This window comes from Mustela lutreola, chromosome X, assembly GCF_030435805.1.
Source record: "Mustela lutreola isolate mMusLut2 chromosome X, mMusLut2.pri, whole genome shotgun sequence".
Lineage (NCBI taxonomy): Eukaryota > Metazoa > Chordata > Mammalia > Carnivora > Mustelidae > Mustela > Mustela lutreola.
The window spans coordinates 41,538,522-41,553,831 of NC_081308.1; the positions used below are offsets into that span (position 1 = coordinate 41,538,522).

Genomic DNA, 15,310 nt, shown 5'->3' on the forward strand with positions numbered 1-15,310 from the left:
CCGTTTAAGAGTTCCCCAAACACTCCACACCTTGATCCACTGCTGCTACCATCTGACACTTGAACACAAACTTCTGCCCCCTTTCAATACTATCCCAGCTCCTCGCCCACTATCTCCCCCCCATTATAACTCGTGATTCTCCAGACACTTCTGTGCCTTTGTTCACCGCCGAACTCCTGGATCACCTTCCTCTCTCATTCGTACCTGAAACGCTTCTTGATCAAGAAAAGCTTCAGCAGGAACCCCTGAATCCTGGTTATATCTCAGTACTCCCCCATGTGCCATTTTCTGTCCTGTTTGGCTACCATTGTAACACCAGCAAGATAGAAGACCAGAGTTCAGTGGGCAGGGTTTGGGTCACTTCACTGGGCCCCCTGCACCAGGCAGGCACAAAGGGAAGGGTGTTACATGGTTGTCTCTTGACCTAGAGCTATTTGCCATCGAACATTTGCCCCAACATTTGTTGAGTGCTTACTATGGGACAGGCACTATTATAGGCATTGGAGACAACAATGGATAAAAAATAAAAAAAAAAGGGGCGCCTGGGTGGCTCAGTGGATGAAGCCGCTGCCTTCGGCTCAGGTCATGATCTCGGGGTCCTGGGATCGAGCCCCGCATCGGGCTCTCTGCTCAGCAGGGAGCCTGCTTCCCTCTCTCTCTCTCTGCCTGCCTCTCTGCCTACTTGTAATCTCTCTCTGTCAAATAAATAAAATCTTAAAAAAAAAGAAGAAGAAAAGAAAATGTTTAATAAATAAATAAATAAAAATCCCTGCCTTGAAGGGTGTGCGTAGGTGTGTGTGGGGGGCGGGGGTGCCTCATGTTCTGCTAGGGTGAGACCCAGAACAAACACAAGTAAATTGTAGTAAGTTGACAAGTCATTCAGAAGGTTTGTAGGGCTAGGTCTGGGGGTCTCGAATGGGATGCAGGTAGACATTTTTAAATAGGGTATTCAGGGAAGGCTTCATGAAGGTGACATTAAAGCAAGGACTTGGAAGAAGTAAAGGGATGAGGCATGTGAGTATCTAGAAGAATATTCCTGGCAAAGGGAACAGCAAGTGCAAAGTCCCTGAGGCTGGATTGTGCCTGCTTTATTCAAAAACAGCTTGAAGGGACCAAATGCGTCTGGAGCGGAGTGAGAAGAAGTGAGTGAAAGGAAGAAGAGTAGGAAATGAAAATGAGGTCAAAGAAGTAATGGACCTGATGGTCTAGCCCACGGTGGACTTCTGTCTTTGTCAAGTATTTCCACTCCCATCGTGCTCTGATAACCCTCGCTAGTATGAACCTTACTAGAATACTCTAACTGGTGTGATCAAGGCTGCCATAAAAAGAAGCCCAGAAGAGGCGGGGAAGCTGGCTTTGGACTGAGATGCAGTGTAAGGATGTCCCAGAAGGCCTGCCAAAAGCTGCCGCCATTTGAGCCAGGCTTGTTGACAGTGTAGGAGTTTTCCAGGCATAGAGGAGTGAGGGCTTAAGGTGTGCTGGCAGTGCTTGACACACAACAGGCGCTCAATAAATAAAACAGAAAACCGCAGACCTGGGGAGAGCCACGGGCGGGGTTCTGGCAGACAAGAGGTAACAGAGCTGGCAGGCAAGAAACCCAATTCAGGGTGCATACGCAAATACTCGCGTGAGGCGGAAAAGAGGTCTCCTCCCGACCCAAAGCCCCAAGCATGCGCAGTAACGCACCTTCCTCTCTTAAGGTCCGCCTTCCCTCTTTTCTCAGCCTAGGCTCCACCCCGTGCGTCTTGCTGGGGTGGGGGGGAATGGGAGGGGTTTAGAGGAGGGGCGAAAGACGATTGAACGCTCTTTTGACCAATCATCTTGCAGAATATTCGGCCTGTGGCGAGAGAGGCGCTCCGAACAAAAAGAAGTGTCCGCCCCCGGCGCTGAAAGCCAATGAAAACCTGGCGGAGGCGTGGCACGGATCAGTGAAATCACGCCTCTTCAGCTCAGCCACGCCCTTCATTCTTGCTCTGCCTCACCCCAGGGGGCAAATCCGATTGGCTGGGCGACAACCTCAAAGGGCGGGGCCGCACACGTTCACAGTGGGAAAGAGCTGGAGGAGGTGGGGGGGGTGCTGGGCGGGGTTAGACTCTGTCCTATCTAAGGTGGTAAAGGCCAATGATTCTCCAGGCCGCCTCTCCTAGAAAAGTCATCTTCTCGCGAACCTTTGAAATTCCTGCCTTCCGAGGCACCTCAAGGGACTCAGACTGACTGCCTCATCTGTCTTTTTCCTCCTTGCCAAAGTCCCGTTTGCCACCATGGGAATGTACCAAGTGAGACCAAGTAGGGGGACCGAGTGGTGACCGGCACGCTGGTTACCGGCTGCTGCCCACCTTGGCACTAGCAAACTTCTAGCAAGATCGGAACTGAGTACTAAGCAACCTCTACACTTCCCCCTGGCGCCGTTCCAGGGCTGGCGCCACATTCCCCGGTGGGCGCGCAATGGCCGGGCCCCCTCCCGCTGCGGACGGGTCTTTTGGTACATGCAGTCCGAGGTGAGTCCCCTCCTTCCCCACTTCAGCCTTTTCAGCGCGTGCGTGCGCATGCGTGGAGCGCGGCGCGCGCGGCGGTTGGGCCGTTGGGTGTTCGGCCCTGGGATCTGCCGCGTCTCCGCAAGCAGTCGGCACTGAGCCGCGAGCCGCCGTGAGCTCTCGGGTTCGAGCGGGCGCCAGCGAGCCCGGGGGCATCGCCCGCAGCGGCCAAGCTCATGGCCGGCTGAGCGGGACGCCGCCTCCGCCTCAACCGCCGCCGCCGCCGCCGCCTCCTCCTCCTCAGCCGGCGGCGGCCCGGGCCCAGCAGCCATGGCCGAAGACTACTGGGACGGGCGCCTGCGGCGAACAGGAGGAGAAGGAGGTCGCGCGGCCTCAGCCCGGGCCGCCGCCCCAGGCGCCGCCGCGCCGGCCCCGCGGCGCTGAGGTTGCTCGCGCGCCCCCGCCGGTGAGCGCGTCCCCGAGACGTGGGGTGGGGGCTGCCCATCTTCTTGCAGAACCAACCCAGACCCCGGGCGGTGCCCAGGGGTCTGGGCTGCACCCCCTGGCATGTGCCCCCTCCCCCAGCGAATTTCCCAGAGTGCACCGGGGCGGGGGGGTCATTCGGGGCCTCCCTGACCTTGGCCCCGCCCTGGGCCCGGTCTGGGAACTGGGGATGGGCAGTCCTGTGGGTGCTAATGGGGAGCAGGGTGATCAAAGGACTAGAGGATGTGGAAGTGGGTGGTGAAAGACTCGAGCTTTGCTAATGGCCTGAGCTGTGGAGGGGTCGGAGCGTGTGATAAGTCTTAACCGCTGTGTAGGGCTTGAGGCCCAGCGTGTGCTAATGGAGGGGGGCAGTGAAGGGCCCCGACGGTGTGTGTTGGGGGAGAGCATGTTAGGAATGCTGAGGTATGCAAACAGGGTTATAGGTGTGGAGAGACCCCCGTGTGTGTTAATGGGGGTTAAGGTGGTAGAGATAGCAGAAGGGATGCTAATAGGATCAGGGCTCTGAAGCCCTGTGTGTGTTACTGAGCATCAGGATGGTGTCAATACTGTGTATTCGTCCGTGAGGGACTGCAGCGTGCTGGGGTCCAGAGAGTGCTCATGGAGGTCAGGGTAGTCGAAGAACTCCGGTGTTGAGTGTTGCTAATGGGGGTCATAGCTGTAAAGGGTACATGTGTGTGTTAATAAAGGCTGGGTAGTATGAGGCCCAGGATATGCTAACGGGGACAGAGTGGTGGAAGACCCGAGCCTGTGCTACTGAGTACCAGAAGTTATGGATATATGTGAGGTGGGAGGGCACAGTGGTGAGGAAAATGTCTTAGCACTGTAAGAGGTCCAATATATTAAGGATCAAGATGGGGTGTGTGTCCCCGTGTCCATTCGTCCCCAACCATCCATGAGGACGGGATGTGAGACTCCAGGATGCGATAAGGGACAGTTACATATGAAAACCTAGTGACCAGCCTTGGAGGTGCTTAAATGTGTGCCATGGGGAAGAGTCAGAGCCGTATCAGGTCTGGAAAATGCTAGTGATCGTCAGAACGTTGTGAAGACAGTGTGCTTTTGTCCATGGGGGGCTGGGGTGTGTTGAGGTTCCAGGGGGTGCAGTAAGGAGAATCGGGATTGTGAAGGGGTTCAGGTGTGAACCAACAGGCATTATAGGTGTGAAAGATTTGAAGCAAAGAGAAATAAAGGACAGGAATATGTGAAGGTCTAGGTGTGATAAAGTGGATTCAGAACCATGGAGGGCTGAAGTGTGTGCTAATGGTGCTCCAGGCAGAGTGAAGACCTGGGTGCGCTAATGAGGGCCAGGCCATTATAGAACACTGTGTTGGTATGTCCCTGGGGAATGGGGCTGAGTGAAGGGTTCAGGGTGTGCTAATGGGGAGGCACTGTGTGAGGCCCAGTGTGTGCTAATAGAGGTCAGGGTGAAGTGAAGGTCCAGCTTGTGCTGATGGGGGGTGGTGGGGACAGGGTAGTGAGAGGACCAGAACATGGGTTTACTGATAGTTTTGCCTGAGTGGGCAAAACAGGTCAGGGACTGGCAAGTTTCACCTCATGTTAATGAGATTCAGGGCAGTGTGAAGGTCCAGTGAGTGCTAATTTGGGTCAGCTGTAGAGGGTCCCAAGTGCATGTTAATAGGGGTCAGAATCATGCACAGGGAACAGCGTGTTAATGGGGGTAAGTGCTTTAGAGAAGCTAACGGGCAACTTGGCCTAGGAGGCACCCAAGAATGTGGCAGTGAGAGTTAACTTTGAGGGGCCCGAGCCTATGCAAACAGTGCTCTGCTCTGTTGGGGCTTCCTGTGCTGATGGGGGTTAGAAATAAATGGGGAAATTGCAGGTGCTGTTAAAATGCAGGGAGGCCTTTTTGAGGGGCCAGTTTATGCTTATAGGTTTCTGGACAGGATGAGGATGTTGTGTTTTCGGTGCGAGTTGTGTGGTGACCGTGATGACTAGAGTATGATGACTATGTCTTCAGTGGACAGTGTGGTGTGAGGTGATGAGTGCCTTTGAGGGTGAGAGTATTCTGAGGATGGGTGTATGTCCTCGGAGGGTCAGGAAGGACATATGCCCTTTTTTTGAGTGGAGTTGTGTATCCAGTTTCTTGTTCCTTCCTTTACTATTCTGAACCCTTAAAAAGCTCAGAAAATGGAAATAATAATATTTAAAAGTTTTGTTGTATATTAATGTTCAAGTGTCTCTGTTCACAAAGGTCTGCCCAGGGCACCCATGCTGGGAATGTTACGTGATACACAGATTTTGTATCCTGTCTTCCTAAAATCCCCCCAAAACTGAATTCTGGAACATGTTCAGCTCTTGGAGTTTCCAGTTAAAGGTCATGGACCCTGGCTCCTTCTGGCTCCCTCCTCATCTTCCATCCAGCCCTACTTAACGTCCCCACAGATGCCCCATTCCCTGCCACTACAGGCAAAGCCGACTGAGTATTTGTACCATGGATGCAAGACTGCCTTTGGGGCTGGCCATGCTTCTCCTTCTTCAGCTTCAGGTCCAGTGTTCGGCCTGCTGGATCAGGATTTTTGTGGTTCTCCTGGGTTCTCTGAATGGACCTCATCCTCTTTGCTGGGGTCTCTCTGCTAGGCTGGCACCTCTGCTCCTCCTGGGGGTGGTGAGGCCAGGCAGGCAGAAGCAGGGTATAGGGACCAGTGGGGTAAGCGTCTGATTTCAAGGTAACAGATGACCCACTTCTCTCCTCGAATCCAGCCCCACCTCATCCTCCCACCTCCTCTCTAGCTCTATTTCCCTTGGGCCCAGGGCCATCTTAGGCCCGCTGTGAGTCCAGATGGTTCCTAGGCCAGGTCTTTCCCCCACCTTGCTGGCCTGGAGCCCAGGAGGAAGCAGAAGAAGGCCAGCCTAAGCCTTTTGGTGGCCCTGTTCCCTCCAGCGGCCCCATCTAGGTCATCTTCCCGCGATGCCAATGTCCCTGGGCCACATTTTCTGGAATTGTTCACAAGTAGCAGACCTACCCTGCCCATCCGGGTGGGGATTGGTCTTAGGCCCTCAGCCCTCTGATTCATTAATTTCTGCCATAAGCACTTTTTGAGCGTCTACTCTGTGTCAGTCACTGTTCCAGGTCCTCAGGATATAGCCGTGACCTAAACAGACAGAAATCTACCCTGGCGGAGCTGATCTTCTAGTTATGGCGGTGAGGAGACAGACAGTTAAGAATATAGAAACCAATAAGTAGGTGGTATCATTTCTGAGGAGGTGATAAGTGCTGGGGGGATAATTTGGCAAAGTAAGGGGGAGCTCAGTATGGTTGAGATTTTAAGTAGGGTTATTTGTGGAGGATTATCCATGGAAAAGGTGGTATTTGAGCAAGGGTCTGAAGAGGGTGAGGGAGTGAGCTATTTTGAAATCTGGGGGAAGGGTATTCCATGCACCAGGAGCAGCCAGTGCAAAGGGCCTGAGGTGGGACGGCTGGTTGTGGTTGCAGAACAGCAACTGGCAGTAGTTGTGGGGGGAGGTGAGGCCAGGAAGCTAATGGGGTGAATAGGATAAGACCTTGTGGGCCACCCTTGAGGACTGGGACATTTATTTGGGGTGATAAGGGAGATGTGCACTCTCAAGTAGAAAAAATTTTAATAAGGCCTGGCTTATAAAAATCTTGAGTGGGACCCATAGGGTCCCAACCTGGTTGAAACTTTCCATGAGCCCTCAGGACAGCTGGTGTCCATTGAGATTCAGCACTCCCCACAACCTACCCAGTGGTTGGGTCTGGGCAGGACTCCCCTCTCCGTACACCCCTCACTTGAGTAGACCAGTGGGGTAGTCCACTTAGTCACCTTGACAATGGTTGCTGGGGAAGGCGGGCGGGTCCTTATGGTTGTGGGGAACATTCTGCCTTGGCAGTTGGGGGGTGATGTGGGGCTGGTGCCGGCGGAACATGCCATTCTATGGGCGAGTCCAGGGCCGTATTGGTGGCCCCTCAGTCCTGGGAGAGCGCCTCGCCCCACCCACAGCTGGGCCCATTACCGCCACTGCACCTGAGAATGCCTGCTGTGGGGGCCTTTGTTCCCACAGTGAGGCTGCCCCCATAGAGGCCAACAGTCCACCAGTTGGGCCCTTGCCCTCAGCCAGCCACCCAGGCCTCAACACCCAGGTGTGCTACTCAGGAGTGCGGTCCCCAGGGGCTGGCTGTAGGTGGGTGGGCACTGACAAGGGTCCCCATCTGTGCCAGGTTTCTGGGAATCCCAAGTGTTTCAAGGCCTCCACAGTGGTTGGGTGGGCACTGACACAGGTTTGTGTCCGTGTACCTCACTAAGTTGTCTTGGGCTTTAGAGGGCCCGTGATGGTCAGGCAAGTGCTAACGTGGGACCCATTCCCATCTATCCCTCCTGCTCAGGTCGCCATGGATCGGATGAAGAAGATCAAGCGGCAGCTGTCGATGACACTCCGAGGGGGCCGAGGTGTGGACAAGACCAATGGTGCCCCTGAACAGATAGGCCTGGATGAGAGTGGGGGTGGCGGTGGCAGTGACCTTGGAGAGGTACCCACTCGTGCCGCTCCTGGGGAACCTCGCTCCGGACGGGGCCCACTCAGCTCTGCACCAGGTAGGTCCACTGATCACTCCTGCCCCCAGCACTGGTCCCCAGGAGCTGCCTCCCAGCCTAGTTCCCCTTAGACTTGTATTATTTCCGTTTTCCTTTCTCTATTCTCTTCCCCTCCCTGCCATCCTCTCAGCACCCTCTATCTGTCCATCTGTGTCCCTCTCCTTGGCTTTGTGCCCAGGCCTCAGGGGGAGGAAGCGTGCCCTGCCTGCTGCAGCTGCCCCAGCCTTCCCTTTGCCCTTCCCCTGCACTCCGCTATGGCCCCCTCAGGCCTACGGGTGCCTGCCTGCCCTGGGCCAGCACCAGTCTCAGCTCACCCCTGGAATGGGGGTGCTCCACTAGGTGACTATTGCCCCTCTACCCCTACTCAGCCCACCGCGACCTGTCTGAACCTTCCTGGGCCTTGCCACCCTCGCCTGAGGGACTCCAGGCGGCGTGGGGGGTTTGTGTGTATTTGTGTGATGAAGCAGTGTGTTCCGCAGGGGAGGGGGTTCCTGAGGCTCTGGACCTCAACTGGTCTGCCCTCCTCCCCCTGTCCTCACTACCAGAGATTGTACATGAGGACTTGAAGATGGGGTCTGATGGGGAGAGTGACCAGGCTTCAGCCACGTCCTCGGATGAGGTGCAGTCGCCAGTGAGGGTGCGCATGCGCAACCATCCCCCACGCAAGATCTCCACCGAGGTGCTTAACCCTGTCTGGCTGGTGGTGGGACGAGAGAAGAGGGTGGAACCCGGGAAGGTGGCACTCATGGTCTTCCCACCTGTCTTGCCTTCTAGGACATCAACAAGCGCCTGTCACTCCCAGCCGACATCCGGCTGCCTGAGGGCTACCTTGAGAAGTTGACCCTCAACAGCCCCATCTTCGACAAGCCCCTCAGCCGCCGCCTCCGCCGCGTCAGCCTGGTGAGCGTCTCCTGCTTCTGGCCTCGCCTCACCTCTGCCCACTTCTCTCTTCCCTGGCCCCTCCCGTGTGCCTGCTTCAATCTGCCCTTTTACCCCACAGTCTGAGATTGGCTTTGGGAAACTGGAGACGTACATCAAGCTGGACAAGCTGGGTGAGGTGAGAGACAATCGGGAGGCCTGTGGTGGGGATAGGGGGCCGCGAGAGCTTCCTGCAGCCTCCAGCTCCTTTCCTGTCACTCTTCCTCACACTCCAGGGTACCTATGCCACCGTCTACAAAGGCAAAAGCAAGCTCACAGACAACCTTGTGGCACTCAAGGAGATCAGACTGGAACACGAAGAAGGGGCTCCCTGCACCGCCATCCGGGAAGGTACAGACACCCAGGAAGGCCGTCCCAGGCTTCCCGGGCTCTCCCCATGTCTCATCCGTACACACCCCATGGTGAGCACAGAGACTGGGGGTTTTGGGACTTCACTTCTGACACTGGCTTTCAGTAGAAAGTGCCCATCGTGCAGATATCTAGGTCATAATCGAGGTAACTGTAGATCTGTTCCTGTTCGGAGAAGAGACCAAGGAATTAGAAAGCCAGGTGCTTGCTTTGTCCGCTTCTGAGAGCACCCATGGAAGTGCTAACGTTTCCTTGACATGACAGTTTCTAGTCTGACTGTCCCACGGAATGAGCTTGAATTGCGTAGAGGTTACATGTGCAAACTCAATTTCATAGAAGCTGAGAGCCTTTGTACTGAGGGTTGAAGCAAAACCCCTTTGCAGAAAGCAAAGACAGGTTGTGAATATCTAATGTCACATAAGCCTGGGGCTGTAAGCCCAGGTTCTTGCTTCTTGCTGCAAACTTCTTCTCTGAGCCTTAGTTTCCACATCTGGAACATAGGAACACCCCTCTCTAGCACCGGGTGGGATAGAGCCAGTGGCTATGAGCCACTACCCCAGAGTGCACGGGGAAAGAAAGGAACCTTGGGCTCATCCCTGTCTGGTCCTCATCCTCGCCTCTATCCTGAGGGTGGGGTCCTAACTCTTCCCCCATCTCATTCCCATGCTTCCTGCAGTGTCCCTGCTCAAGGACCTCAAACATGCCAATATTGTCACGTTACATGACATTATCCACACGGAGAAGTCCCTCACCCTTGTCTTTGAGTACCTGGTAAGGTTGAGTGGTGGTTGGTCCTGGAGGGAGGTGGGGAGATGGCCACTGTCCCCTCTTTTCTCCTGTATCTCCTCTCCTCTCCTCAGGACAAGGACCTGAAGCAGTACCTGGATGACTGTGGGAACGTCATCAACATGCACAACGTGAAAGTGGGTGTGGGGCAGGAAGCGGGGGCACACGGGGGCCCCCACTCACCCACTCCACCCCACAAATCTCCCAGAAACAAACTTTTCCCGATTGGCTTTTTTGCTGGGAGCCCTTGGAGGGCATTGGGACCCTGTCCTCTTCCGTGAGATAAGGCTCTGGGCTCAGTGTCTGTGTTTGGGAGGGGGAGCAGTGTCTGCTGGGGGTCGGGCTGCTGGATATACTTTGACCTCCACCTGCCTTTCCTGGGTCCCTAGCTGTTCCTGTTCCAGCTGCTTCGTGGCCTGGCCTACTGCCACCGGCAGAAGGTGCTACACCGAGACCTCAAGCCCCAAAACCTGCTCATCAACGAGAGAGGAGAACTGAAGCTGGCAGATTTTGGTACCCTGTCCCCCCCCCCCCCGCTTCCCCGTGACGCCCCAGCCTTATCCTCTCAGACCCTCCTTCTTCATGACTACCTAATCTCAGTCCACTTCAGCTTCTCCAGGCTTTGCTTAAGATGCTCTCCATCCCAGCTGTCCTCTCCCCCAGACTGCCCGGGACCTCCTCAATTCCAGCTGCCCCTTCTCTCAACCTCCCAGGCCTGGCCCGAGCTAAGTCGATTCCAACGAAGACCTACTCCAATGAGGTGGTGACACTGTGGTACCGACCCCCTGACATTCTGCTTGGGTCCACGGACTACTCTACCCAGATTGACATGTGGTGAGGACAGGTGGAAGTGTGGCAGGAGCTGTGTAGTGAAGGCGGTGGCTTGGTCACAATGGCCAGTCAGCCGACTGCCTCCCTTTTCACTGTGCCCTCCCTGCCTAGGGGTGTGGGCTGCATCTTCTATGAGATGGCCACAGGCCGGCCCCTCTTCCCAGGCTCCACCGTGGAGGAACAGCTGCACTTCATCTTCCGCATCTTGGGTGAGGAGCAATGGGCCCTAGGAGCTGTGGGGACATTTAGTGATGCCCTGTGGATGCTTAGGGTAATTCTTCCCCACCAGGAACCCCAACTGAGGAGACGTGGCCAGGCATTCTATCCAACGAAGAGTTCAAGACATACAACTACCCCAAGTATCGAGCCGAGGCCCTTTTGAGCCATGCACCCCGGTGAGACTGGTGGGTGGGTGGGCAAGTGTTAGGGGCCAGAGTGCCCAAACTCAATTTAAAGCAGGTCCCCTTGTCCTTGCTGTAGACTTGACAGCGATGGGGCTGACCTCCTCAACAAGCTGCTGCAGGTGAGTCCACCTTCCTGGGCCAGCCTTGGGGGTTAGGGGATTCTAGGGGTGGGGAGACGGGGGAGCTCCAGGGGTGGGGAGGAAGAGAGTCCTGCTTGTTGAAGGTGTTCAGTACACTGCCGCCGCCCTCACTGCCCCTTGCCCTCCCCACGCCTGTCCCCCACTCAGTTTGAAGGTCGCAATCGGATCTCCGCAGAGGACGCCATGAAACATCCATTCTTCCTCAGTCTGGGGGAGCGGATCCACAAACTTCCTGACAGTGAGTGAAGCTGGTGGGGGGCTGGGGGGGACAAGAGGCTGGGCAGGTTGTGCAGGGCTCGGGTTGTGTCACCTCTGGGGTAGCACATCCTTGTTCAGACACGTGATGCATTTATTACAAAAATTAACTTGGTTTTCGGTTCCTTTTTACCTTTCCTGGGAATTTTCAAACATACATAAAGATAGATGCAACATCACTTTCCCTTATTCTAGTAAACATTTTCTTATAAAATATATATGAAATGCACAGATCATAAGTATACATCACAATGAATTTTCACAAACTAACACACCTGTGTAACTGGCATATGGGCCAAAAAATAGGATATGAGGGACGTCTGGATGGCTTAGTTTGTTAGGCGTCTGCCTTTGTCTCAGGTCATGATCCCAGGGTCCTGGGATCAAGTCCTGCATCAGGCTCCCTGCTCAGCAGGGAGTCTACTTCTCCTACTCCCTCTGCCTGCCGCTCCCCCTGCTTGTGCTTGTGTGCGCTCTCTCTCTCTCTCTCTTTCTAACCTTAAAAAAAAGAAAGAAGAAATAAGATATGAGGAGCTTCCCTGAAGGTGCCCTCTTATTTTGTTTAGTTACCCCTAACCCCTTCCCAAGGATTACCACTAGTTGGACTTCTAACATTGGTTTTCCCCATTCTTGGAACTATGCAGAAATGTAATCACACAGGGTGTTCTCTTTTTTATTTTTAAGATTGATTTATTTCCAATAGAAAGTGTGAGTGAGGGGCTCAGAGGGGTAGGAAGAGAAGTCCTCAAGCAGATTCCCAGCAGAGCATGGACCCCGACACGGGTTTCAATCCCAGGACCCTGAGATCATGACCTGAGGCAAAACCAAGAGTTGGACACTTAACTGACTGAGCCGTCCAGGCACCCCAAAGATTTATTTGTTTTGGAGGGAGTGTGTGGTGGGGAGGGGTTGAAGGAAAGGGAGAGAGAGAGTAGAGTTAAAGCAGCAGAGCCCGACATGGGACTCAGTTTCAGGACCCTGAGATGACCTGAGCCAAAACCAGGAGTCCCGACGCTCAACTGACTGCACCACTCAGGCGCCCCTTTATATATTTGGGGGCACCAGCCTAGTTCAGTTAGTGGAGATATGACTCTTGATCTTAGGGTTGTGAGTTTGAGTCCAACATTAGGTATAGAGATTACTTTAAAAAAAATAAATAGGGGGCGCCTGGGTGGCTCAGTGGGTTAAGCCGCTGCCTTCGGCTCAGGTCATGATCTCAGGGTCCTGGGATCGAGTCCCGCATCGGGCTCTCTGCTCAGCCAGGAGCCTGCTTCCTCCTCTCTCTCTCTCTGCCTGTCTCTCTGCCTACTTGTGATCTCTCTCTGTCAAATAAATAAATAAAATCTTTAAATAAATAAATACATAGGGGCACCTAGGTGGCTCTGTTGGTTAAGCATTTGACTCTTGCTTTTGGCTCAGGTCATGATCTCAGGGTAGTGAGTTCAAGCCCCACATTGGGCTCTGTGGAGTCTGCTTGTCCCTCTCCCTCCCCTTCCCCTCTGTCCCTCCCCATACTCCTCTTTCTATCTCCCTCTCTTTTTCAAATAAGATTTTTAAAGATTTTATTTGACACAGAAAGCGACCACAAGCAGGGGGAGCGGCAGGCAGAAGGAGAGAGGGAGAAGCAGGCTCCCAGCTGAGCAGAGAGCCCGACATGAGGCTCAATCCCAGGAGCCTGCCCCAATAAGATCTTTTTAAAAAAAAAAAAAATAAGTAGAATTATATATATTTATCTATTAGACCAAATAATATGAGTCCCCAAGTATTCCCAACAGGTCATCAACTTGTGGCCAATACGGTTTTATCTGTATTCCCTCTGATTATTTTGAATCAGATCCCAGATACGTCATTCATCTATAAATTTCAGCATGTGTCTCTAAAATATTTTTCATAACAATATTATATACCTTAAAAATTGGCCCACTTCCTGCATCTCCCCACTAGATTAAACTAAAACCCAAGCACCATCATCTAGACTCAGCAGGTGGTAATTGCAGTACTATTATCACACTTGACAGAATTACTGATTTTCTGGCATTATGTAATAGTCCATATTCCATATTCCCTAGCTGTAGCTGGTTTGTGTGTAAGGATTGTTTGATAGGCGAAAGTCAAGCCTCTCAAAGAAAAGGCAGCTTTTTCTAATTCCCCCAAGGGGGCCATGTGGGAGGTGATCCTGGATGGCCCTGTGGGTCATTTCCCAGTGTCTCTCTTCATCCACAGCTACTTCCATATTTGCACTAAAGGAGATCCAGCTACAAAAGGAGGCCAGCCTTCGGTCTTCATCAATGCCTGACTCCGGTAGGTGTGGCCCTCGCCCTCTTCCCTGCCCCAGCCACCATCCTGCTTACCCACCAACAGCCATCCGCTCTGCTTCCCCCTCCAGGCAGGCCAGCTTTCCGCGTGGTGGACACCGAGTTCTAAGCTGAGTTCTAAGCCACAGACCGAGGCCCCAGCAGGCAGCAGCTGGAGGGATGCCACTCCCCTCACAGGGCAGCCCCCAGCCGCATCCTCCTCGCTTGCTGCCTGCCTACCTGCCTGACTCATGCTCGCCTGCCCACATGTTCCCGCTGCCTGTCCGAACACCCGACCATTGGCCTGTCTGCTGGGTGCTAACAAAGCTCTCATCGCTCCTTTGCCTGGTTTGTCTGTCTTGTCTGTCTGTCTGTCTCTCTCTGTCTCGGTAGTTGCCGGCGGACAGCATGGCCCTGCCAGCCTCCCACGCTGAGGCCAGGCCTTTCCCCCCCTCCCCATCATACCTTCCCCCAGGACCACTACCCCATGGCCAGCCAGGGGTCCAGAGCTAGCCTGGGCTGGGGGATCTCGACTCAGGATGTGGCAATGCCTTGGGTCTGAGGCTTCCCCTGCCTGCTTTCTTGCCTGCCCCACCTGCCTCATGTTGTGTGGGCCTTTTTTTATTTGTTTCATTCATTGTTGTTTTTAATTATTTTAAATGAGGTTTTCATTTTTTAAATGCAATATCTCTGTATACAGACTGGCTGGGCCCCACCCCCTGCGTGTGGCCCTCCCACAGTATTTTGTGCAATGAAGCCCCGCTCCCAGCCTTTCCAAGGCGGGGACACAGCCCCTATTTGGAGCCCTGACCATCACCAGACCCTGGGGTCGGCTAAGGGAAAGCATGCCTTGACCATTCGCCTTCCTACCCCCCCGGCCTGCCATCCTCGGCCACAGGGGGACCTGTGGACTACCGGAGACTCTCTGGGAGGTGGACGAGGTGGGGGGCCCCCACTCTTTCCCTCCTGCTGTCCCATAGCTGGGGCCTCCTTCCTTCTCAGGGTCTCCTTAACCCAACCCTCCCGCCCCTGTCCCACTCGGTGCTGTTGAGTAGGGCCCTGCCAGGAACTGACCAACTCTTCAAGGAGCCATAGTGTGTATATGTGCACAAGCAGGGGCAGAGGGGTGCATGGGGTCCGGGCCCAGGTGTTATCCCTGAACCCCTGGGGAGGGTGAGGCAGGGCAGGGACAGGTCGGTCCCAGATGGGTGGTTACTTCCCCATCCTCCACTCTAAACCTGGGTCCCTCAAATGGGGTGGGAGGGCTGGGGTGGGGGCCCTCCTAGTGGGGTTTGGGGGGTTGGGTTCCTGAATGCACCATAATCGCTGTATGAAATATTAAAAAGTCTAAAGTGAAAAACCTGATTGCAAGTCCCTGCAGGGGTGGGGGTGGGCTCAATCCATGGTGAGTTCTGGGACCTTGGAGAATTTGTAACTGGTTTCCATCATCTAGGAGAGCAGTGAGGTGGGCCAGGGACATGGCATGACTATGTCCACGCAACAGTAGAACATTGTGTTGAAGCAGGTGGGGCAGGCTGAATAGAGGATGAACTACTAAAAATCAAACAGAAAAGAGATTCACCCAAGTGTATGAGGAAGCTAGATGGTGGAGACTGGTGTATGTAGAGGGGCTGTTTGTTTGCAAGACACTTGGGAAGGCCCAATAAAACCAGGAGGTAGGGAGGAGAGGCCCAGTATGACCACATGTCGGAACTGGACACCATGAGGCAGGCCAGTTGGAGAGGGAGGTGGGAGAGGAGGGTA

General features: G+C 54.2%; 1 protein-coding gene across 9 annotated transcripts; it reads left to right on the forward strand.

The window, feature by feature from the left end:
• Positions 1–2,112: 2,112 nt before the first annotated feature.
• CDK16 (cyclin dependent kinase 16) lies at positions 2,113–14,872 on the forward strand. 9 transcript variants are annotated; one of them, XM_059156622.1, is made up of 17 exons: positions 2,853–2,940; positions 6,058–6,141; positions 7,342–7,549; positions 8,095–8,228; positions 8,324–8,449; positions 8,550–8,606; positions 8,704–8,818; positions 9,513–9,607; positions 9,697–9,759; positions 10,012–10,135; positions 10,336–10,456; positions 10,565–10,662; positions 10,743–10,848; positions 10,913–10,976; positions 11,145–11,235; positions 13,476–13,553; positions 13,614–14,870. In XM_059156622.1, the coding sequence occupies exons 2-17, from the start codon at positions 6,136–6,138 to the stop codon at positions 13,679–13,681; spliced, it is 1,554 nt and encodes a 517-aa protein (XP_059012605.1). In that variant the 5' UTR covers positions 2,853–2,940; positions 6,058–6,135; the 3' UTR covers positions 13,682–14,870. The 9 variants fall into 9 exon arrangements, with proteins under 9 accessions (XP_059012603.1, XP_059012606.1, XP_059012607.1 ...); XM_059156620.1 differs by lacking the exons at positions 2,853–2,940; positions 6,058–6,141 and adding an exon at positions 2,113–2,498; XM_059156623.1 differs by lacking the exons at positions 2,853–2,940; positions 6,058–6,141 and adding an exon at positions 2,117–2,498 and having other exon boundaries at positions 10,934–10,976; positions 13,639–14,869.
• Positions 14,873–15,310: the final 438 nt, after the last annotated feature.

Coding starts and splice junctions, on each gene's coding strand:
- CDK16 (XM_059156616.1), top strand. CDS start 6,859: ATGTGGGGCTGGTGCCGGCGGAACATGCCATTCTATGGGCGAGTCCAG. Junction 10,136..10,335: donor ACTGAAGCTGGCAGATTTTG/GTACCCTGTCCC, acceptor TCAACCTCCCAG/GCCTGGCCCGAGCTAAGTCG. Junction 10,457..10,564: donor TCTACCCAGATTGACATGTG/GTGAGGACAGGT, acceptor CTCCCTGCCTAG/GGGTGTGGGCTGCATCTTCT.